Raw genomic sequence first — 26,024 nt, 5'->3', positions numbered from 1 at the left:
CCTCTACCAGAGCAGCCAGGGAACCTCTTCCCCTGGACTCACTGACATATCCAGCTTTCTTGCAAGACATTATGCTTTCACAAAAAATATTTTTTTAAATTGTTTCTTTTACTCTACTGCATGACTTTTTCACAGAATCTCCAGTTCTCTTGTTCTTGAGCCCCCTTGAGTCACCCTTACTTTCTGTGAACACACTCTCTGATTTTAGGAGCACCAATACTTTTTGCATTTGTTTCTCTGCGCTAAAACTTGTGCTAAAGCCCAGGAAGTGCTGCAGTTCAGGGTTTTGATCCCACTGCCCCTGAAAATGCTCAAATTTTCATAGCTGGCGTTTTTCTTCAAGGCAGACTTGTTTGACTCCATGTTACACACAGACAAGTGAGTGCAGAAGGATGATGCATCCAAAACTGGATGATACCACTACACAATAACTTGCAGAGTTTCTTAAGCTTCTTTATATATGTTAAACTCCACCTCAAATATGAAGTAGCTGCTGTATTAGAAGCACAAAAACAGCATTTTGCCTGACCTGTTTAAACCTACCTGCTTTAAAGGTTAATCAAAAAGCAATCTCTTGTATGCAGTCACTGAAACAAAGGATCAGACCATGTAGTTCAGGTTCCTGGCCTTTTTCCACCTCAGTGTTCAAAGGAGTTAGTCCTGTTTTCCTTCTGCAACAAACATCCCTGGTGAATTATATAATTTTGCAGTAAATCAGAATTTTAAATTATAAGTAACTGTTACAGGAAGGCCAAACACTCTACAGCACAACCAGCCAGAGATGCAATGTTGTATGAATACTTGAAAAGGGAAATTTCTTCCAAGTGGCCGTCATTATCTGCTTATAGCCTAAAATATGTTGTTTGTTTATTCCAAGTCAGAAATACAAGCTATGAGCATTACCAGTCAGAAAATTATCTGGTCTCTTGTGTTTGAGCCAAACCCAATATTGCTGCAAAGGGATGAAATTTCAGTAAAGTCAACGGAGTTATGCCAGTGCTTAGTTTAGGCAGCTCAGTACTGTCATATGCCCATACGTAAAAGTCGGATGGAAAAATTTATTTCATGCTGTAACTATAAATACTCCAACTTAATGAGGCTCCCTACCCCATTTTTTTTCCATTGACTTTTATTCTACAAAAATCACTGACAGTGATTCTAGAATAGTTAATTGCATACTATATGCTAGAATAATGTATCACTATTATAATACTTTTTTTTTCTCTCAGCAGTGAGAATTCCACAACTAAAATGACAAGGTATTCTATGCTGGTGGAATAAAATCCAGTTTAATTGGGCAGTTCTATACCCACCCATCACCCAACCAGATGTCTCAGATGTCTCCCAAGATGTCACAGATGTCTCAGAACTGGCCTGTTTCCTGTACAGCGCTCAAGGACCAGCAGCCATCAGCCATGGCACTGCTGGGAACTGCCTGGTGTGCAGGACAGGCAGCCTTAGAAAAAACTCTGGTTTTGATATGCCTGTCTCTGTAAAGCATAATTTGCTTATGTCTTGTGCCTTGTATCTTTCTCACAGTAAACTAGTAAACATATAGAAAGCACATTTTTAGATGAACCCTTTTTTCCCAAGAAGACTGAAAATGACTGAAACACACAAATTGGGCTGTACTGGTTTGTACTGACCCACAGTGCCTATCAGATTTGTTTTATGGGACCTCAGGGTTATGTATATGACATGTGTATGAATCTACTACCGTATCCTCAGACTGTTTTGCTTTTGACTTAAAATTAACACAGACAAGAGTGCTTATTAAAAGTAACTTTGAGGCTCTGGCTTGGCTGTGAGATCATTCTACTTTTAACACATTACTTGAGTGACCAAATTGATCTGGGAGGAGTAAATATGTAACCTGATCTTTGGTCACTCAGAAAGCAACAAGAAATCAAGCTGTTAAGTGAGCATGTAACTTTCAATATATATGAGTAAAAGAAGCATAGAAGTTTAAGTTTTGCGGCTTGACTTGTTGGGGACAGTCCCACTCATTTAGGAATCCTGTGGTTTAAGAATTGCACATCATGTAGTGCATTGCTGTACCATTCTAATATTGTGAGTAAGAATATCTGGTTAAATCAATTAAAATAAAACAGAAGCATCACAGTTGCAATTTTCTGGGTAGTGCAGGACCGTAGGATACAAATATCTATACTTTGACCATTTAGTTCTTGGTCTTGCTGTCTTCTGAGCCAAGCATCAGGAGGTCAACCCAGAACATGAGAATGTCTCCAGGGCTTCTGTAGGAAAAGTAATTGCCATCTGTTCACAAGGTAAGAAGCTTGAAAGACCCAAACAAAATGCATTAATAGGAGAAGATAAATAGCTTAACTAAAAATCTGGATCTGGCTGCATCCTTTCAAAACAATGTTATGCACAAGCTTCTAATGTGAAAATTACAAAAAAAAAATAAACAGGAAATGACAAGCAGTCAGGAAGACAAAATGGAGAGCAACAAAAATGCATTAAGGAAGTGCAAGAGGCAGTCACACACACGACTCCCATCTGCACCCTACCCCAGCAAATGCTCCATGAAGTCGGTTCATTCATGGAAGTCCCTGCTCAATGACACCACTGACAATATGTTAACTGAGCCTTTCATGGTGTTGGCCCTGCTGGAACACAGCCCCAGCACTCACCATGACAAGACCTTTACTTAGCACAGCCACTGCAGTTAACAGATAGAACAGGAAAATTAAGAAAGAAATAAGACAGCTATAATGAAGTATCTTGAAATACATGAAAATACTCTTTGTCTTTCACCAAGATGATTGCAGCAAGGATAAACTCTCAAAATTTGAATTAAAAACACAAAAAACCCCATGCACGATGCATCATATTAAAGTAGAAATCAGGAGCTAATTTTGAAATTGATGAATTGAATCAGTATTTCCAAAACACATTTGCTGAATTTTTATGTTACTGCTTTCAGATGCTACTGGTAGGCAGGAACACAACCTCTGAAAGCTGACTCTAACAGACCTCTAGAGTAAACTGAAATATCTAAAGCCCTAGAAGTACGTTACAAACTCCAAAGGGTCCACAACATAACTATATGTACTCAGTGCTGTGTATCTTTGAGCTTATACATTCCAATTTAAGTAAACCAGTCTCCCTTGCACAGAGATAAGGAAACTGAGCTGTGTAAAACAAAAACTACCAACCATTCCACTCGAATCTATATTTAGTATTTGCTGTGTCGTGCTTTAATTGCTGAAACTGCCTCCACAAAAGCATTAAAAAATCACCAGAAAAAATGCCATTATGAGGCACATTGAATGTTCAGAAGAAAGTTCACCTTGAAAAATATTTGCATCAGTTCTGAAGCACAAAGTTCTAAAATACAGATGAATTATCAACATTTTGTTTCCATCAGGTATATGCTCCCAATATAAAAAATACAAAGAACAAAAACATACTGAAACCCTCTTGGAGCTCACCATCAGGAAGGAAACAGAATCTGCTGGGAGTTCAAATTTGTATGAGCAGAGAGGAAAAGAAAATGTTGCAAGATTAGTTCCCTCTTTAAAAAGAGCAGATAAGTTAGTAAATACAGTAACTTCCATGGAGCTGGCAAGTAAGCCAAGTTGGCTAAGCAGATCCAGATATCTAATTTGAGAGGCTGTGAATTGTGTTTCCTTATCTAATGAGTCCCTTATTTTCCCTGGGTTTTTTTAGCATAATTTTTCATATGACTTTCAAGTATAATTTTACATGAAGTATATATAGGTACTCAAACTGGAGCATATGGTGAAAGACTCTTTGCTAAAGACTCATTTATTTAAAGTACAAGTGAACAGTCACTGAAATGGATGGTTTTTATAGAGTCCTGATCAACTGTATCTCCAGCTGCAAGGATTTCTCACAGAAATTCTTTTTGCTGTCCTAAGTAGTGACTGCAATATAGGGTTCTACAGCCCCTGAAACTCAGCCACATCAAACATTTCCACAGCACAGGCCTCAGGCTGCATACTGCAGGTCCTCCCTGCCCAGCAGTGATTCCATACAGAGCAGCACAATATGGACCTACAAGTTCTGTGGTTGGATTTACCAGAGTAAAAGGGTAAAAGCAGATAGAAGAGTCACTAGTTCCATGTTGAAGAGGACAAGGGCTCAAGGTCCTTGTGGCACTGAATTCACAGAATGACTAGGTTGGAAGAGACCTTCAAGAACATTGAGTCCAACCCATTCCCTAACACCTCAACTAAACCATGGCACCGAGTGCCACGTCCAGTCTCTTTTTAAACATATTTAGGAAGGGTGATTCCACCACCTCCCCAGGCAGACCATACCAGAACTTTATCACCCTTTCTGTAAAAAACTTTTTCCTAATATCCAACCTATATTTCCCCACTGGTCTGTGGAGAAGCTCTGCTTGATGCATATGCAGGGTTTGCATACCTACTTGTAAAGGCTTGAAAAGTAATTTCATAGAACCATAGAATCACAGAATGGTTTGGATTGGAAGGGACCTTAAAGATCATCTAGTTCCAACCCTCCTGACACCTTGTACTAGACTGGGTTGGTCAAAGCCCTGTCCAACCTGGCCTCAAACACTGCCAGGGTTGGGGGCATCCACCACTTTCTAATATCTAATCTAAACCTGCCCTCTGTCTGTTTAAAGCCATCACCCTTTGTCTGTCCTATCAGTTTGACTGACCGGACCTTGGTAATGACTCCAATGATTGTATGAAGGATGAATAAGCACATTAGGACCACAGAACAAATTATCTACTTAGTTGTGCAACTTAAATCATACAGTTTATCACCCCAGCAGAGGACAGTATTGAAGGAATTTAGGGTAAGGTTTTCCCAAGCCCTCATCCCCCATATGGTGAGCTCTTTGCAAAATCTGTCAGAGAGAGAGAGAGAGAGAGAGAGAGAGAGAGAGAGATTGAGTTCTCACAAAGAACAAAAAGCCAGATTTCTGTATGTGCTCTTCCCTCACCCACACTCTTATCAGCTCTATTTTTAAATACAATGCTAGCTCCATAGAATCTCCTGAGATTTGACAGTTGGTCACACTGTTACAGATTAAACAGAAGAGTGGCAGACTTGGCTGGACTCACTGCTCGGCACAGCAAAAAGGGAGACCTGCCCCTGCGAGCATGTCACAGTGTCAGGAAATAGAATTTGCTGGACAGCAAATGAGCATGATGCAGGCCTGCCCCTGTTCAGGACACATGACACAAATCCTTTCATCATATTTCAGCTTTGATGCAGGCACTGCAAACCACTGCAAATGAGTAGGCAACTCATTTACTGGCTTGCTTGTATCTGCAGAGTAGCTGGCAAGTGCATCATCAGAGTTATTCATAACAATCCGTGTGTGGGTGTGTGTTGAGGCTTTCAAAGAGATGGTGTAAAATATCTGTTCCTTCAGGCCTTCGTGGTACAGAGCCTCTCCTCAAAATCTTTCACTCTTATTCTGCCTTGCAGTTTCAGACATCACTTCCAAACTCGTGGGAGTGAGTCCTGCTGTGGCCATTTCAAAGATGATGAAAACTGAGCACACAGTAGCCCACTATGGAGTTAGGGAGGGAGTCCAGGGCTCTCCAGTTTTAATGTTTTCCTGTTAGACTGTGCTAAATGTGCTTACTACCCATAGATCTGTTTATTCATAGCTCAGTGAACTGACATTTTGATTAAAATTGATTTTGTTGTAACAGTGCTGTCACTATTATTAACCAGTTTCAATTCCTTTCAAAATAAACAGGGAGGATCCAAGCAGTTCAGACACCTCTATGCTGTGCATGGCTTTTAGAAAAAGTATCAATGAACAGATAAAATTTAAAAATAATGCACTTTTTAGAAAATTGCTGTTTTCTTAATACCATTAAATACTATTGTCTGAACCCTTTAATACTACCCAGATGGCTAATAGAGAACAAATGGTTATATTAGACAGAAGATTTTTATTAAAGACAGCTTTAGTTTTTCAAACAGCACAGGTTTTTCTGGCTGGCAGAGTATCAGCTTGCCTAGTGAAAACTGTTTTCCCTTGGAAAGAAGAGACGGGTATAGGATGTACCCAAGAAAAGACAATTCCTCTTGGCTGACCTAAGCAGAAGTATTGGCTTGGGTCTCTGAATGGAATTCTTTCTTACTGCTGGTAAGTTGTTCAGCAGCTATACAGATGGACTGGTTTTTTGTTTGGGTTGTTTTTTGGGGTTGTTTCTTTGGGTTTGGGGAGTGGGGGGAGCAGGGGGAAGAATTTTGTGTTTGGTTTTGATTTAGTTTTTCTTCCCAAAAGGAAAAAAAAAGGAGGTTGAAATTAGCAGCAAGCTCATAACAGATTTTGGAACCTTAGCAGATGGTAATGAAGAGAATAGTGGGAGATATAGTAAAAAAGGTGATTTTCCACATCTGCAGAAGAGGAATGATGGCAATTAAGAAGACAATTCTGAAATAACATTAACTCCCAGACTAAAATTAAGGCATAGTTAGTTTTTCAGAAATAAGGAACAGGCTCCTGGTAGGAGGTCTGAATTTTCATTTGCCTCTTGAACAGCATGAAGTGCACTGTCAGTTCTCACTAAATAGCAACAGTCAAATGTAATGTTCTGGATGCTACACAGAAACATATGTATGTACCATGACGTAGTAGGAATGTGTCAGTATCAGGTTTTGGAGCTTTCATGTTCTCTTCAAAAACTCTTCAGTTCAGAAACTACTCCAATTTTCTTTGATGTAAAAGTATTAGGCAGAAAAATAAGTAGCTTGATAAGTCTTTTCTTGCTTGCTTTCATGAAGTCTGGGAAGTCAGTAGAAAGAAAGAAAGGAGAAAAGGAGAAACAGAAAAAGAGTGAGGAGAAAGCTCTGAAAACCTGCGGATTTGCTTCATCTTGGAGAGGGTAGGAGGGAAGCTTGGAGAGTAACATTATACTAATTCCTCTTTGGAATAATTTATAAAATTGGATATGCAGATAATTCACATACTGTAAGCAAAATTGGCCTGGAGAACACACAACCCAGCAGAGTTTGCAGAAGGCCCAGCTGTTCCTGTCCTTCAGGACACATCCTTGCTCAGGGCTTTGCTTACAAGCTGTCTTTTTTGTCACAGTAAACAAAGAGAAATTCAAACCAAGCAGCCAACCCTGCTCGCTGTCTATACACAGGGATTTCTGAGAAAGATGAAGAATAATCCCAGCTAGTCCAAAAGCAAAAGGACCTTGCTTAAGGACAGTTATTTCCTTCCTTCAGTTTGCATTGTCCTCACTCTTACTTGAATATGGATCATTGTTAAATGAGAGAAAGATAAAATAGAAAGCCATGGAAAAAACCTTACTAGGCATATTTCCTTCTGGGCATTAATATCAACAATCAAGCAGTTACTTTGGTTACCTTGTTTGTGATCTGTCCTTGTTCCCATCAGGAAGGCTTGCAATTCCATTGACAGAGTCCCCCTCCATAGTGAAACAGTGTTCAAGCACAACTGTTCATTTCCAAGTGGCAAGATAGCAACCACATGTTAACAATTTCCTTCTCAAGACCTAGATGCTGCAAGTGAAAAATCATGCCTTGGCTTTCTGCCTGCTTCTGTCTGGCTTAATTAGCTGATCACACCAACAATCTCAGCTAAAATGATTCTCACTAAAAGAGTAGGGGGGAGCTACTTGAGCAGAACTGGGTGAAGCTTTACACTGAGCTACTACCCTAGCAAGATCTGAGAAGAAAGGATCAAGGGCTTTGTCTCAGCACCTTCCTTTCCAGACAGAATTTGAATTTTTGGAGACTGAAAGCAGGATCGTGAATAAAGCCTGATGCCTTCTAAAACTGCACTAACTGCAGCTACACAAGTTCAGACATTGGTCTTGGGGGATCGTTCAGATCACTACAGAGAAAGAGAACCACTCTAAAAAATCTTTATCACAATCTCCCAAAGTGCTTTGTGTTTAGAATCACTTTGTAGCAGTGAAAATTACATTGAATCGTAAACATTTGCTCCATTGTCTTAGTTTATTTTTTTCCAGTGACTGAGTGTTGTCAGCTCAGTTATAAAAGATTATATTTTCCCTACCTCTTTACTGCTTGGTGGTGGCACTACACAGCATGGTAGCCCCACTTCTGTAGTATATTCACCAGCACAGAACTCATGTTTCAGTGCTCTGCCTGGAGGACTGTACAAAATAAAGTTTTCCATGGTAATCAAGTCAAAATGACATGTCCCCATTTCCTAATGCAACCCTGAAAGTGCTGAACAGCAGTAAAACAAACACTTAATAGCATTTATGGTTTAAACACACTTAAAACAAAGATCCTAAAGCCTTTAAAAAACAAACTGCACTTCTCAACCATCTTGCTGGAATTCTACAGTGTCCATCACAAAGATTTTCCAGCTACAGATTATTTTTAGTTCAAGTTTCAACTTGGTAAGTTAAGGCACACAGACTGAAAGTGCATCCAAATAGCATAGTCAGTTTAAATTGTTTGATTTTTTTCACAATTTAAGATATGATGCATAGATGTCCAGTGAAGACATGATGGTTTATTCACATCATCCCACAGATGAAGAGAGTCCCATGTGTTTATTCGTTGCAGGGCTGGTTTGCTTCAGCAGACGAGTGCATATTAGCAAACTGAAAAGGAATGCAGCAGCCCATCTCCTATAAACACCATTTGGCTATTTAAGCCTACACTGCTCTAGAAATAGAATTATATCTCACAAACACCACCAAATGCCGGAGCATATAATTTATTCACTGCACGCTATATTATTTTCAAATCAGATTTTATCTGTCTCTGACTATATAAAGCTGGGGAAATAGTCTCATACACATGCAACACTTCTGCTCTGAGGAATTATACCACTTTGGAATCAATTTACAGGCTGTGCATTGAAGATCAATCTACAAGGCGAATTCAGATTTTGATTTGGGTCTTGCTTCTGGTTCAGTGACTGACTTCAGATGTGTTCCCCAGCATTTGTTTTTCACTGAGGCTTTGCTGGCTCTGCTTTCCTTTGTCCTATATCATCTTCTGTTGCCATCCCTGCTATCTCCTCTTTGCTTAAACACAGCTTCTGGGATGCTGTCTTCTCCTAAGCTAAGAACAAGCTCCCACAAACACTGTTCATCCTGGTGAAGACCATGCAGTCAGGTCAGCAGTCTGCAAACCTTCCTAAAAATGCTCCTTTCTTTTGGCCAAATAAGGATCATAATCAATTTTAGTGCCTCAACATGTAAAGATGATTCAAATTAAAAAAATAAAAAGGTTACATTTGATGCAGGCAGATAATGAAGCCTTAGGACACAACCCTGTCTAATCCATCTATTTAAAACTGGGAGTTTGAAACCTTCTTTGGACGGTACAGTTTTGCACACAGAGGATATGCTCTGATCTTTTATGCCTCCTCCTTTAGTTAAGCTAGGTTTTCACACCGACAGCAGAGCCATTGTGTGCATGACATTTACTGCTGGAAATGGATGCTGTGTCTTGGCAATGAATGGAAAATCTGAGCATTAGCAATGAAAAGATATCTTCAGAGTGTTCCTTGGTCTCTTGTTAGTCATTCAACGTAGAGGAATTCAGCACAGAGGAAACACGCTGGGTGAATGTCAGTGTTCCCAGCTCTGCCTGAAGAAAGAAAAATCCTGCTATAAAACAGAGTATGGGCACTGAGCATGACAGCATCCAGATTTTCAGTGCACACCAATGAAAACCTTCCTGACAGCAGAGTTCCAGCAACCCAGCTGGGGTTTATTTGGGAAACGTGCAGTTTTCCACATAAGAAAGTAAACTGGGATGCTTGTTTTCAGATTGTATGGAAAAATCTAATTGCTCTGACTAATTTGTATTTAGATGCAGTTTTATAGCCTGCAGCAAAAAGACACAGTCCACAGGCTGGAAAGTATAGTGTCATCTGAACCAGAAGTTCCCCATTTTGTTTTAACCTCCCTTGAGAATGGTGTCCATGGTCTGTGTCTGACTGGATTCCCAGGAGACAACACAAGCTCTTTGTACAGGTATGGTTCTAAGGCTTTGCATTCACTTACCCTTTCACCAGGTTTATATCCCTTAGCAACTTCACCTGAGTATGCTTTTCTGTCTATCTGGATCAGTGTCCTCTGCTGAGACAGAAAACCCTTTCCTAGCTGAAGACAATTGCCACCGTGCAACCTTTTAAAAAGGAATTCACAGCCTGGGTGACATCCCAAATGCTGTGTGAGTGCCTGGCCACTGTGTGCACAGACTGGCACCATGAGGGGACTGGAGCCAGCTCCAGGCTCTGCCTGCCACACACTCCCTCTGGATCTAATGGGTGTGCAGGGGTCAGTTCACAGCTTTCTTCCTTGCAGTGGCTTTGTAGGTGATGATCTGAGGATGGACAGAACAGGCCATTTCTATGCAATTTAAAACTAACCTGAGTTACTCACAAAAGCATGTAATACACTGGATTTCTAATCTAGAATTTGTATGTCTTTCAAGCCAGAGCCAAATAAAAATAAAGAGCTTAGACAAGGCACAAGATGGTTGTTGTAATCTCCCTGCCCTTAGCAATGCCATGAGGATGACGCTCTTCTGACTGATGTGTTGTGTAATGATCTTTTGCATATAATTAGTCATGCAATTAGACTGAAAGTTGCTGTCTAAAAGTTCTGTTGAGCATTTATGCCCTGCATTTTCTCATTTGATTAATTTTGAAAAATAGAGAATATATCCAGTCAGTTGAGGTGACACTCAAAGTTGCTCTTTTTGCAGTACCATCCATTATAAATGTTACTTACAGCTGTATTTAATTTCATGCTGGCAACATAGATTAAAAAAGAACCCAATTTCATGTGTTTACAGATTCTAAACAAAAGATAATTATTTGGCTACGGAAAATTATCTAACAGCTTATCTAAAACCTTCTTCCTTCAAAGTTTCAAGAAGTCATGGAAGGAGAGGGAGGAATTTAGTGAAAATTTTTTGCTGTTCTTAAAGAAGACTAAACTTAAGCAGAAGCAATCAAGGATTTGACTTTCAGAAATTATTTTAATTTATGTTAAGAAAGAATAAAAGTTTCTGTCTTTCCTTTATGTCATTATTACAGTATACTATTACATATGGGCTTTTTGTTAGACAAAATTTTTCTGGTGAATCAGGATGACGTATAGCTTTGGCTCTTAAATGACATATAATTGTTTCATATTTACATTTTTTCACACTTGTTTTTTTGCTAAATAAATTCTAGAACTCACTGAAAAGTGAGTTTACTGCATGATGCAGTTTTAAAGCATGCACAAAACCAATACTGCACACAAATGTTTCTGTGGGAGAGTTAAAGCCGAAGTAATTTGGCACCAGAGCAACAGCGTGTGAGGCAAGTTTTTATATTAGACAGGCAAGAAAATGTGGCTGTTTGGAAGAAGTAATTTAGGATAAAATACATACACAAGCCAAAATCTAATCAAGGTGCTTGCTTCACTAAGTGTATTTACATGGGTGTTAGTATGCTAGAAAAGCCCTCAAAGGACACACAGGAACATAAAACGAGACAAATGCATTTACAAATCATATTACAGGTCAGTGAACAAAAGATGCTGCCCTTGACACATAGTCACTGGTCTATAAAGAGAGATGTGTGTTTAATCTTAGCCTCATTTCCAGGGGACAGATGGCATTATTTTGCAAAGCCTGTAGTATCACAAGGCCTTACATCAACATTGCCACATCTGTAAAGTAACAATTTCCAGGCTTGGTAGGTAACAAGTTCCAGACTTAGTGATTTTTACTCCTAGAGCTCCCCAAAAGGATACATGGGAATATTAATGGGAAGGCAGCCCTGCTGCCTTTTTGGATGGTGCGCTCCTGTTCTCTTTGCTATCCATCAAGTGCAGCATGAATGGGCAATGCCGTGCAGCTCCCCAGGACACTGCAGAGAGGGGAGAGAACCATCAGAGAAAATTACATCAGCTGAGCTGCAGAGCATGAATGATAGAGCCAGCAGGGCACAGTGCACCTTCCTTTATGCCATCATGATGCCATTTGACAGAAACCAGCTGCTCTGGTCATGTTCTTCACACTATAGCCAGCCCTGCCACCAGAACATGCAGACCGGACCCAAGTGTCTGATGCTCTTATGCCTTGTTTTGTTTTCAGTAATTTCATACACTTATGTAGATTGATGTTGTAATTAAAACAAAGAATCACCATCAACAAATCTCTCAGACCTTTAAAGAACTGATTTCCATGTCAGCATTGAAAATACAGTATTAAGCCTAGTAAAAAAAGACTTTTAAAAATATTTCTGCCCATTTCACAAGGAAATAATCTGAATACACGTCTAGTGGCACTCCATCTCTAGTTATTCAGAAACTTCCTGTCAGAAATGAATTCTCTTGGCTTGCTTTACCAGAGGAATCGCTGCATACATGCCAAATCAACAAATCACTGGGTAATTCATAATGATGGCTTATCAAGTAACTGATAGAAAGTGTTGCATGCGTAGGAGGACTAGACTAATCTTAGAAAAGAGAGGGATAAATGTTCAACCCCCCATTACTAGATTTGCATTATTAGTGCCCTTACTGAGGCCTAGCATCAGTGGGATAACACTTTTTTATGTTGTTTTTTCCTTTGCTGAAGACAAGAAATCAGGATCAGTTGGGATGTGGCCTTGTCCTCAGTTGAGATAGGTGGATCCCTGGGTGTCCTAACAGATAACCTGTTCCCTGGGGTGCACAGGGTCCTGGGGAGTCTGGCTCCTGGCAAAGTCCCTGGCCCCAAAGCTTCCCCACAGCTGCCTCCCAGACTCGTCTTCCAGGGGAAGAGTTGCCCCCAGTGCTGCCTGGATGCCCACTGGAGCATGGGGTGGCCTGGCAGCAGGCTGAGCCAGCAGGCAGAGAGCCACATCACAAGTAAAGTCACTTCTGAGCCAGGCTGCCTCCTCACTTGCTTCTTTGCTGAACTTGAAAGCAAAATGGACATCTTGCTGTGGAAAACCTCGAGGCCAGCGCAGCAAGCGTTCTCCTGCTGGAGAGGCCTGCCAGGAAGCACCCCAGCACTGCTCCTCTGCCTGGCAGAGCCACTGTGGCACAGAAAGGTGTCCAGCCAAAAGAGGGACAAGCTTTTCCCTTGGAGCAGCGGGCTATTTGATGGGAGTCATAGTGCTCCTGGGCCAGGAAATGCCTGGGAACAGTGTTCTTTCCTCCTTAGAGTGCACGGCTGCACCTTGTCTTCCAAATTGGTTTGTCTCAAAAAGTCATTGTCACACTAAATTCTCCCAGGAGGAAGAGAATTTTTTTTAATTGCAGTGAGATAGCAAAACACACAAACAAAAGAGATTTCACAAAAATACTTCTATGATTATTTTTCTGGAGCACTCCAAAAGCTGTTGTGTTTGGCAATGAATTTAGCAGTCACTTGTGTTGTTCAACTCTTTACCTTTAAATAACACTCCTAAATACTCCTGTACTGTTTTATCTGCCTGTTCCATGATGCTTCTGCAGGAAAAATTACCTCATATATTTGCACCTCCCATATTTGCACACTGTAAAGTTCATCATTAGAAAATAAACAGGAAAAACCACCCCTTTGAAATTTGCACAGCCTAAATCATCTCTCAAAACAAAAGCACTGGACAAAACTTTCCTGTAATTTTATTTTATATTTCCAGGGCCAGGTTTGGAGCATTTTTTGTATATAGATCAGTGCACAGTACAGGAAGTGCAGACATGCAGGAGCTGCAGTTTGCTCAGTAGTGGTAAGACTCTATAGATCCAATCTAGAGAAAGGCATGCAGGAATCCCAAGAAAGAAATGCTGTTTTACATGGACTACATGTCTATTGCACCAGTAGCTTTCTGGCTGCTTTCCCCTCTTCTATATTTTACATCATTCCTCTTAGTACTGAAAAAACCCAGGCTTGGGATCTAAATTCCAAGACTCCTGTGAAAGTTTTGACACAGACCTGCATATAAGTCTTGTGAAGCCAAATGTGATTTCTATGATTCTATGGTTTTTATTCTTTGTTCAGTTCTCACCCTTTACTGTGTTCTTCATAAGCAGTTTTACAGAAGTGCAGGGTTTGTTTTACACCTCAAATGAAATTTAATTTTCAGCTGCTCCAGAAAAGGAACAGACCACTTGTGCTGAGAGTTGTCTCCTCCTGCTGCCTGTGCTTGCCCAGCATGATTGATGGCACATTTATCTCCTGAAGCCAAGAGCCCTGCCATTTCTTCTGTGGGATCTGAGGTGGTGAAAGTGCTTTGTTATCTGATTACCAAAAAACCCCAAGCCAGCCAACCCAGGGGTCTAAACTAGTGCAAAAAGAAGTTAAACCAGGCTGCTGAGGAGAGCTGCTCCTCCTCCGAAGGATTTACGTCTTTCTGTATAGATCACAAAAATACATAACGGATCAAGCAGATAACCACAACTATAAAGGGAACAGGTATCTACTCTTATATCCTATTCTAAAGTGTCCTACATACAAAACTATTTACTGTAATCCCTACATGGAACATTCACTAGTTTTATACACTGCTGTAGGAACACTAGAAAACATTTTTGTATTATCAAACAATGTTAAAGTTTTCACTTTTTTGTCCTATATCTAGTATTTTATGGTTTTGCAAGCTGAGTCTCTTCTTTAAAATTATTCTGTGCAAGTTGCTGACAAGCGTATAATATCTGTGCAGTGGGAATAAAGCATTTAAAATCATGGAGCCATATTCTGCACACACTTACTCTGCTGTAAATCCCTAGTAACTCTGCAGACCTCACTGCATTTAAAGTAGATTTATAATGAAATTCTGAAATTGTCCTGTACTTCCACTGATTACGCTTCAAAGACATTTACTTATGACGTTTTCTGAGTACAAAGACATTTAGACAGTGTTACATAAGCATCTTGCTAGATACACTAAGACTTCAGTTAAAAAACAATGATGGCAACAATTACAGTTTCTCCTTCAATCTTCCTTAGTACTGCAGGAACTAGAAAAAAAATACTACCTTTTTTGAAAGCTGTTCAACATTATTTTCATCATCCTTATGATCCTGTTCTCTGGCTCAAAGAAACAGAAAAGGTACATTTAGAAGCAACTTACTTGGTGCCATACTTAATCCCCTGCAAAATATAATAATTTTTTAAAGTTTGACATTATTTTTTTTCAGTATCCTCTCAAATGTCCTGAAGAGTACAGCTTCTAGCACTTTCCAAGGAACTCCAGAATCTCAATATGCTGACCTGGAGACTGTGAAATAACAGCCCAGTCCAGGGCAGTATCTTTCTCCTAGTAGTAAAAAAAGTAGGAATTAAGTAAGACAAACCCCAAACCCTAAAACAAGATCAAGCCCCTGAGACCTGCCTGAGACAATACTATCAATACTACCTCTGAAATTTTATTGCTTTGCACTACCCCAAATGTTTTCCCTCTGGAAAGCACTCTGCATTGCCTCTGTCATGGAGCATGGACCCATCTCATAGCTTCACTAGGTGATGTTAGACCCACCAAACATTCCTAATAGGATAGACAGGCCCTGAAACCTGGCTTGTTTTTGACACCACACCTGCACACCTCATTCACAGCTGGGAGCAGTTCTGATGTGGAGTTTTGCAGTATCAGTGTAATTGTGCTGCGGTGGTGCATTCAAGCAGAGGTTGCCCAGCTCAAGGTTTGCAACACAAATATAGGGAGTGGAGACCAGAAAGATCATTAATTCATACAGGTAAATACATACTGCATTCTCTGACTCTCTTCTTTTTCTTCTGGCCAGTTATTGGTAGCAATTTTTCAATCTGCATGGAACATATTTTGAACTTGGGAAGTCCTTTTGGCTACGTGGAAAAGGAATTACTCCCTGTCTTACACTTCCATTCATGCTACTGATCAAGTTGGAGTCATCAGAATCACAGAATAAGCTGTGTTGGAAGGGATCCTCAAAGATCATTGAGTTCTACTTCAGGCCTGCACGGCATCATCCCAAGCCTTTTCAGTCATCTTCCATGGCAAAATAAATTCCTGCTAGCACAAGTCCATGTGCATTATATACTGTGTGTTTTTACCCCTTCACCTCAGCTTTTACTTTCACCATGCTATTTAATTTGGTCTCAGCATTTATGCACTGCAGGAAACTATTAACACATGAAACCTCCCTTTTCACAGATATGATCTCCTAATTAAACACAGAGTTAATTATCTCAGCCTTTATAACTGTGATTAATTCCAACAAGTAAACCTTTCTTTTCATTCTGTGTTCAATACAGGGAACTGCTTTGGGTGTGTGCTTATCCCACTAAACCCCCCTCCCCCTGAACACTGCCTCCAAGCAATGGCTCTCCAAAAGTTTGAGGAAAGGGGGACTGGTTGTCTCCACAGAAGCTCTCTTGCTCTCTAGCTCTGCAAGTCTGGCAAATCCAGGAGCTTGGGCCAAACAGAGAATAGGCTGAAGAAAGATGCCTCCTATCTCAGCTTCACAGTTACTTCTTCAAGTCAACGCGAGCTAAAAGTTCCCTGACACACAAGAAGCAAGAAGGACTTAGGAAATATAAATGGCAGATAGCTCCAGCCAAAACACAAAATACTGCTTGAACATTGGTGGAAGAATTGTATCTCAGGTGTGACAGGTGTCCTGGATGTGAGTTAAGAAAGACTTGGAACTTGGCCTCTGTGTGTCTCCACTTATGAGCTGCCAAAGCTCGTCTGACAGGACACCTACAATGACACAACCAATTAAAAACCACAGAATCATTTAGGTCACAAAAGACCTTTAAGATCATCAGCTAGAACCATAAACCTTACATTGCCAAGACCATCAATGGAAATGGATTCAGTTTCAACTAGTTATTGTTACTTTTCTGTTTCTGTTTTGAAACCACTTAGGGCTACCCACCGCACCTGATGCCTGATCATAGCAGAACTACAAGCTCAAGCAAATTAACTTATCTATGCAAAGGAGTGCTGCTGTTTTAAGTTGGGGTCTGTCTGCAGTGAGAAACTTAGTGTGCAGTAGCCAGAGTGTGAATTTGCTGCCCACAAACTCATCTGCACAAGGCTTTTGCATAGTCATTGGGAAAGCAAAGTAAAACAGAGTAAACAGTAACTTTACTGTAATATATATTGTATACTGAGAACACCCATAAAAAATATAGCTCAAAGTAGCTAATGGACAATACATTCACCTCCTGGCTAAGTATCCACTTATTTGTTCCATGTATTAATGTACAACCTAAATTAGAAACCATTTGAGTTGGTGAACCCCATGTTCCCTTTTGTGCCACAGCAAAATAAAACCAGAAGCACTAACAGAGTAGGGTGGGAACAGGAGAGGAGGGACTTGTACTCCAGTAATCCACACGAGCACCAGCACTCAGTTATCCTCCCACCCAGCTTCTCCCTCTGCTCTCCCCTGCGCCAAAGCTCAGTGTCCTGCCCCGTGGCTCAGCTTGTCCCTGTTCCCTGGTTTGGCCACTCACTTCCCTCCTTCCTCAGGGCTTGCTGCAGCCCAGTGATGGCCCAGCAGAGCAGTCTGTTTCCTGCATGCCTCCTGCCTTTCCACTGAACTGCCCTATCATCATCACAGCTAAACAAATAAAAGAATTTCCAGTTAAGAGGGTTTCGTTATCTTTGATTTGACGCTTGTCAAAAGTTTTTCCTCCTGATATAATGGATGTAAAATTCCAGGAAATGATCAGTTAAACCCAAGGAGAGTCTGAGTGGACACTTGTGCTGGCTGGACACACAGATAGAGCATCCAGCCAGGACAGTCCCAGAATACATTGCCATGCTGGAGCACGCTGCTTGAAGTTTTCAGAATTCTATTTTCTGCCATATTCTAACTAATAACATGCATTTTTTCCCTGTCTTCCCAAGCCATAGCAATGGGATCTCACTGGTTCTTGGCCCTTGTGGGAGAAGGGTGGGGTGGGTGCCCCACAGTGAGTCACAGAACCCCGTGGAGGTGTAACACATGCCTTGGCCTCCAGCCTGGGATGTGTGCCTCTCCAGCTGCCAGTGCCAGGCCATGAGTCCTGATGCAGGAAGTGTGGCTCTTATGGCATCTGCTCTGCTTCCCAGGCTTAAAAGCTGGGAATGAAAGGAGAAGAAAAGCCCCTCTCCAAAGCAGACTGTTTCTGACACCCCGTGTCTGTGTAATCTCAGTCTCTTGGCTGGGGCCTGTGGAGTAGTGCCAGCAGGAATACCAACACAGGGATTCTCTTCCTCACCATCTCCAGCAATACTGCTCACCAGAGATGTGTTTCTCTCACATGTGTAAGATAATTTCCAAAACAAAGGATTTAAATACACATGACTAATCTTATTTGGATTTTGTCCAGAAGAACTAAATGAAAGACTTTTAAATAATAAGATAATAATAGCAAAACCATACTATTGTATTTTAGAAATATTTATTCAAAACTGTAAGAAATAATTGCTCAAAATATTCAGGCACATACCACAAGTTCTATCATTTGGGCTCATATTTTATGGGTTTTTTTTGAGAATAAACCTTTCATTATATTTTTTTCTGCTCCTTTTCTCATAAACTTGGCTGGTTTTTCCCCATTCCTTGCCCCTCTGTGGGTAATCACATTCTCTATGCAGCTTCCTCCTCACTCTGCTTGGATGTTCTCCTCTGGGGTCATGCCTTCACCTTCTCACCATCTGCCTTACTTGGGTGTTTGCTCAGACAAGCTTTTCTTGCTATGGGACCTCTGAACTGATGTCCTCTCTGCTCCCCTCCAGCTCTGCCCCAGGAGCTTTGCAAAACTGAATTAATTAGTGTGGACAGCATCATTTTAAAAGGTGCCAGGCAGTTTACATAAGGTGGAAAGACACACTTTTACAGCATCAAAGCCTCTGTAGGAGTAAAGACACACCTTGGCCTGAAAACAGAGCTTTTTACAAGAGTTTTTGTGCATAACCTTTTAAACTGCTCTGTTATTTAAATTACAAAAAAACCTGAATTCTGTTATTTGAAACACTGAGTGAGGAGGCTGCTATGTAAAAGGGGGTCAGAAAAGGTCAACCTGTTTTCCTGAATGTCCAGCAGAAGGACAGGGTTGTGTCCCACAAAAATCAGGCCAGTCCTGTGTCCAGGAGGCTTTTGTTTCCTGCCTTTATTCTTGCCCATGACGTGCATTTTACATGCAGGGTGGCTGCCCAAACACCATTTTTACTGATTTGTGCTCCTATTCCATAGGAAATGGTGACTGTTGTGCAGAGTGTTTCCAGCAGATAAATGGCTGGATGGGAGCAAATAGTGGTCCATAAGTAAGGTGAAGGATATTAACTCCAAACAGTCACTAAATCTTTAGGAAATGCCCTGACCTCTGTTGGTTATTGCTATAAAAACTGGAAAAAAAAATCCCAGGCATTTTTTCTCTATGACATAAGCACCACTGGTATGCATAGAATATATGTTAGTAAATCCTTTGGCTCTCTCTCTGTTCTCTAGTCACCATAATTTGCTATTTTGGGGGAAATACATGCTAATGTGCTGGGCAGAGTGAGGGAAGGAAATCATTATTGCTTTGAAAACCACAGTCAGAAATGAAGGCTCAGTTTCTCATTTTCTAAAGTGTCTTTACTTCCCTTAGCATCACTTTTTAAATTCTTATTGTTGTTTGGAACTTTAGGCTCCAATCCTTGAAGCCATTTTACTTCACTCCTTCCCCAGGGTAGCTCCTGTTTTTTTTATCTTGGAGGATTCACCAGGATACAACCATAGGGTGTCTGTGTGTGACAGATGTGTGTGCAGAGGAGGAAATGAGAGCAGAAATGCATCATCAGCATTTGAAAGGGATGCTATATGGCACAGACCACCAGCAAGCAGCTCTGGATGTAGATGGTGATGGACAAAGTGGGCAAAACTGCACCTCTGCTCGAAGGAGGAGTTATAAAACTGAGAAGCTTCAAAGGAAGGTAGCTACTTCCACTTAATTCTTAGCACTTCACTGAGGTTTTTGTTGTGCAATCTCTTCTCCCCTGTGCATTTCATTCAGTGTGCTCCTCCTACCAATCTGCTTTATGGACATTTTATTGCTTTTAGGAAGCTCTCAGAAGATATTTCAGCTTATGTGAGGACTAACAAGATTTCAATGCTCTGTGTCCTTGTTCCTCACAAGACATCACTGCACAAACTATTCCAAGGAATCCTTTCAGAAGGGACACCACACTGTTGCCCATAAATCTAAGGGCAGCAGATGGCAAAATTAAAACTAAGATGACACTAAGTGATACAAGTTAATTAAATAAGGCAGAGGAGTATTTTAACAAATGCTATCCTGCCACACAAGTCAGCAGTATTTTAAAGATATTGCTATTGTATTTCCATCAGAGTCAGCAGTAGATGCAACAGTCTTTGGACAAGACCTTTTGCCTCCCAGCAGGCTGTTGAGAAGGATATGGAGGCAAGACCAGTGCCTGAAATGACTTGGAGGATGATGAAAGCATTGTTTAGTCCAGCCCCAATTTAGGTACTGATGATGCACATTGGAAAATTTAAAAAACCTCTTTAAAAGCTTTGGCAGCAACATTTTTGATTGAAGGCAGACACTAGGTGTGTATGATTAGAGCAACTTTTGTTACAGGGTCCAGGGAGAGTTGCAAGATCTAACAGATCTGCTCCAGTCATTTATAGGTGGAACTAAATTGCAACACCTGCTACTCTTTCTATCCTTTTTTTGTTAATCCCCTTCTCTGCTTTCTCAAGACCATTCACAAATGCTAAATTCACTGACAGTAAAACTTACTTTTTTACAGGGGCTGCATGGACTTAGAATCACAGAACCATAGAATAAGCTGAGCTGGAAATGACCCATCAGGATCACCAAATCCACCTCCTGGCCCTGCACAAGACACTCCAAGAGTCACACCACGTCCCTGAGAGTGTTGTCCAAATGTTTCTTTAATTCTGTCAGACTGGTGCTGTGACCACTTCCCTGTTCCAGTGCCCATTATTCCATACATTCTTAGAGACTTGTAAACCACAGGTTGAATGTTGGTAATCTCTCCCTCTGTGGAGACCTTCCATAAGTCAAGAACACCTCCCTTGTGCAATCCCTTATGGTTTCCTTAAACAATTTCTATCCTCTGTGATCAAGCTGCCTTTGCACAAAAGGTGATCCACCTCAGCCACAGCACTGCCTTGTTATTTATTATCCATATAATCTCATATTTCTCCATTGCCAGGTTTCTACAAACTGATCAGTACTTCAACTTACCAGACTGCAGAAGCTGCTGCCGTTACTCTTCAACCTCCATTCTCTGAGTTCACCAAACATTGTGACCCTTTCTGCTGTTTCAGCTCCATTAATGAGTTCCTCCAAGAAGGCTAGGAAGGCACTGAGAAATAACAGATGTCCTATCTAGTGCTAGTTATCACCTTGAACCAATTGCTTGGCCTGTGTTGTTTGTTACTGATCTTACCACACCTGAGAAGTTTTTGGGAGCCACGCTTACCTGCCTCAACTGATTCCACAGCAGCGCTTTGTGAAACACCAAGTGCTTTACTAAGGCAGACCTAACATCCCACAGCTGTTTGAAAAGGACATAATTTCCCTGATCAGCCATCTCTGGTGACTTGTGCAGCTTAGCATTTCACTTTTCTTAGGCACTAACAACAGAATTGACTTCTTTCTTTCTTTCTTTCTTTCTTTCTTTCTTTCTTTCTTTCTTTCTTTCTTTCTTTCTTTCTTTCTTTCTTTCTTTCTTTCTCTCTTTCTCTCTTTCTCTCTTTCTCTCTTTCTCTCTTTCTCTCTTTCTCTCTTTCTCTCTTTCTCTCTTTCTCTCTTTCTTTCTTATTATATAGCCCATGTACCTCCCTGAACAGACCAGCTCCTCTTTCCCTGGATCATTTCACTCAGAGCCATCCACTCTTTGGACCTTTTGTTTTCACTGATTTCTGGATGGCACTCTTAACTTTCTCTGCTTCTTAACAATGCAGTCCTACTCATCATCATTCTGCTTGCAGACTTCTATATTTTGAATATTATTTTGTCTTTAGAGTGTCATTTCCTGAGATCATCAGTTGTTCAGCATTGGTGTTCTGGGGTCTGCCATGTAATACTTCCTTATTAGTCCCTACTACTTTGAATACCTCTCTCACCTCGAAAAATCTGAAGACAATTCTGCAACTTCAAAGTTCCTCAAAAATCAGTTTATTTCCACTTTATCTGTTTGCTTGAATTTTCTGCAAAGTTTGGAGGGTTTTCCCACTCATAGTGTGCATACCCCTTCACCACATTCCCTGCCTCTGCCTTTTCACAGGCCAGGATATCTTCTACTATCGAGGGTACCTTATTCACTTTCATGGCATATTCATGACAGAACTTTTTGAGGACCTCTAGATATTCCTCTGCATTTTGTTCTGGCCTTCTGCCAAAAGCTTGTGGCTCACCATCTTCTCACAGTCCAGTTTTGTCACAGATATCTCTAGCATGTTCTACTAATGCCTGGATTTCCCCTCACTGCTTGTGCTGCCATGAAGCCCCAAGAGATCAGCCAGAACCTTTGTCACTGGGATAAACAAAAGTTGAGTGAGTTTCAAGGAAGAATCACTCATGATACTGTCAATGCCAGATGGATTTTTTTTAGGTCAATTTTCTATTTAGTTTGAGCATAATAATGCACATGTAGATGAGGTAGTAGAAGCTTTTGAAGAGAAACAATCATTCACATACTGGGTTTTGGTTTTGGTTGCAGTTACCCTTGCAAGCTCTCAGCACCTGGATACTTCAAACAGCAAACAAACATTTCTTTCAAACTGCTATCTAGACCCCTTGTATCACAGCCTCCTGAAGCACACAGATAATATGGATGGAGTTCATATAGATGAGGCACACAACAGACACAGAACAGCTAAACTCTGAGCTCCTCTAGCACCTTCACAAGGTCTTTCAAAACACAATCTGTATGTGACAGAGTCAGGGGGCTTACCAGCTCCAAACTTCATTATCTCATGAGAAAAGAAGAAAAACCCCAAAAAACAACCACATCACATAACTAAAACTTCAGAGAGACTCTGTAAAATAAATAAAGATTTTTTTTGCTCTGTATGATGCTGCTCTGTATAAACTCTTAGCAGAAGCATCTAGTTCAGAGCAGGCATGAGTTTTAAGAAAGGTACAGCAAAGAATCTAAACTTACATGCACTATGATACAAAACCCATTTTTGTGAATTGGAGGGCAAAGAGACAAGCACAGAATCATGTGGCAGACCAAATGCATTATTTATTATTTAGTAGGGCTTTTGTAATACAACTCCATACATTGACTTATTTATGAAGTGAAGTAAGAAAGAAATTGAATTCTTGTGTGAAGAAAATAAGGTTTTATATTCAGCTACTATGCCAGCAAAAATTGAGACTAACAAACATGAGCTGAAAAATGGCATAATGATCTTAGCTACTTCTTAGAAAATATTGACTGCAGCACATCAAAGCAAATGAAGGAAGTTGCATATAGTAATGGTGAAAGATGACACCCAGCTTCTGGTTTCTCAGGCTGCCAAAGACCTTGTGCATAAAAGGCAGCAGAAATGAGAGCTCCATTTTGCATGAAACTCATCCTCCTCCTGAGCATTCATGGCAAACCATTCACACCACTGCCAGGCTTGGCACTGACTGAGATTTGGGCTGGCAGCACCAATGCTAAGCTACAATAATCCTTTAAAATAAAATTTGCCACCAGGCAGCAGGAAGGTGACTCAGAGTGCAAGATCCTGTTCTCCACACTTGTCTGACCGTGAGACCCTGCTGGCACTGTCAGGGGTAATGCCATGAGCACCAAACCTAAGGGTAGTTTCTCTTACACAAAGCCTTTTAGAGACTCACAGGAGACAGGGGAGACAAGATGAGTAGTGGCATTGAAAAACATCCTCTCTCTTGTTCACATCAGAGTGTCCATATCGTGTCTGTGACTCTCCTGGAGAACAGCTTTCTGGCTTCCCACTGTCTGGCATTGTGTTCCTAATTCTGCAGCTGAAGTACCTAACTCTCACAGCTCACTGAAATGGACTGTGATGCCCAAGGACTGTGCATTTCTCTCTGCTTGGTCTCAGAAATGGAAATTAGTGCCGATTACTAAGGCTAGTAAGTCTCACCATTTTCAGTCTCTGCATTTTTTAATTCTTCACATAAACTACAGGGATTGTCTTGGGCCTTCACATGTCACTTCATGATTCAAATTAGTGTGTTTAGGGGAATATTTTACTTTACTTAACCTTAAGCAGAATGAATCCTTAAAGTGAAGCTGCAACAAGACTTGAAGTATCACTGATGAGCATACAGCCAAAGAATTTAAGAATTTATTTTCTCTATTATTCATTTCACACACTAGATCATAATAGTTTTTACTCTTTTTTTTTTTTTGCATTTGCCACTTTTCAAGTTAATGGCTTTCTTTCCTTCCGTTTCTAAATCTCACATTTTCTAGAAGCAACAACAGAAGATTTACTTGAGCAAAATGAAACTTAAAAACCGATCAGACGCATGTTAAAGAAATTAAAACTTTCTGGGTGCGTGGACAGAAGAGTGCCACAATGGATTTATCAGTTTTAAAAGTGGTGATACATGGCATCCAGGGTTTCCAGGCACAGAGGAGAACTGGGAGTGCAAAGAACCCACTGAGGCTCTGCTCCTCTGTGGCCTGAGAAGAACGGCCCCTCTGTGGCTCGCTCTGTGCTGGCTTCCTTCCCACATTACCAGCAAAACAACTGCCTAGCAACTCAGCTTTTCCCACAACATTTCCTGTGTGCCCAGAAAAAAAAGGATAGCACCTAATATTCTCTCTGGATAATCCCCTTGCTCGAGAGCTGAGTCCAGCCCTCTGTACACTTGGGAGCTGTGACCAGCAAGGCAGCTGCTGTCGTGACAGAGGGCAGGCAAAGCCAAAGCAGTCCCCTGATCCCCGCCGCAAGTTGAGCAGGTTATCTGCTCCTCAGGCAGACAGCAAACTTGCTGCTTCCCTCCACTGCATCATCTCCCCAAACAAAGGCAGGAAGCCATGGCTGTCAGCAAAAAGGTACAGACATCCTTCCTAGTGAGAACCTTGTTTTGTGAATTGCCAGGGAGCTCTCTAGCACACACTTCTCAGCTGCTGGGAGAGTCCATCTGAAGGCATAAATAATTAAGCACTTTAAAAAAACAGTGCTGGCTTAAACATGTGAAATTGCTTTTTCCAGTTACTGCCTTTAAGAAACATTTACAGTCATACAGCAGATTTACCAATAGTTACATTTTCTTATCTGACATCACGGCTGCAGCAGCGTCTTGCGACTCAATATTTAAGTCACTTCCCTCACAGTTTCAGCACCAGTGAGAAAAGAGCTGCCTTGAATCTTCTGCAGCTGTTTCTGAGCAACATGCTGAGGGCACTGCAGAATGCACAGTTTTGCCCATATGTTCTCTGGAAGCACAGGCTTCTCATCCCTCCAAATGTTTGAGAAGCACCGTCACTAAGCTCTAACCAGCATAAATAAGAAAGCATTCTTAACCAAACACAAAGAAATTAGGGCAGCAACTTACTTGCCGTCTTCATAACTTCCTCAGGAACATTGTCTTTTCAAATGAGTGCAACAGGAAATCGTGGTGGTGAGGGGAGAGCTGCAGGGCTGCAGCTCAAACCACGCACTGCAAAGTGCAGAGGCACTCAGCCCTGGGTTGGTAACAGCAACAGGCAGCCACCTCCCTCCTTCTTGCACTTTGCATGTAAATCTTAAACTGACGCCATGTGGAGAGAAGTGACTTTAACAAAGATCTACTAGAAATATGTCTGTGAAAAGGCTTTATTGCTCTGAATTGCAGTGCTTACCTCTGTGAAGTGCTCCCAGACCTACAGATGAAAAGCATCCCAGGACTGCTGCCATTTAATGCTGATTTCATCTGGACAGGTGTTCACGGTCTTTATTAAAGGCAAAACTGACCTTTAGTTCCTCTTTGTCACATAGGGATGAACTTGGACCTCTCTTGCCCTGCCCTTTGCTGCAGTGTGGTAGAGATGTGCATGCTCAAGGGTTGAACAGGTCCACAGACATCTCCACATGCCCCTGCATTCTCTGCTGAGGCAGAACATTGCCCATAAG

At 41.1% G+C, this 26,024-nt stretch overlaps 1 protein-coding gene across 1 annotated transcript in view; it reads right to left on the bottom strand.

The window, feature by feature from the left end:
• CEP85L (centrosomal protein 85 like) overlaps window positions 1–25,534 on the bottom strand; it is a 135,352-nt gene extending 109,818 nt beyond the window's left edge. Inside the window, exon 1 of the mRNA XM_036379810.1 lies at window positions 25,468–25,534. Coding sequence (XP_036235703.1) covers window positions 25,468–25,480 — 13 coding nt within the window. The 5' untranslated portion in view covers window positions 25,481–25,534. The remainder of the gene's footprint in view (window positions 1–25,467) is intronic.
• Between the last annotated feature and the right edge of the window lie 490 nt (window positions 25,535–26,024).

This window comes from Molothrus ater, chromosome 3, assembly GCF_012460135.2.
Source record: "Molothrus ater isolate BHLD 08-10-18 breed brown headed cowbird chromosome 3, BPBGC_Mater_1.1, whole genome shotgun sequence".
Classification (NCBI taxonomy): domain Eukaryota; kingdom Metazoa; phylum Chordata; class Aves; order Passeriformes; family Icteridae; genus Molothrus; species Molothrus ater.
The sequence above is the reverse complement of the archived record's forward strand: the minus strand, read 5'-3'. Positions and strand labels throughout refer to the sequence as shown.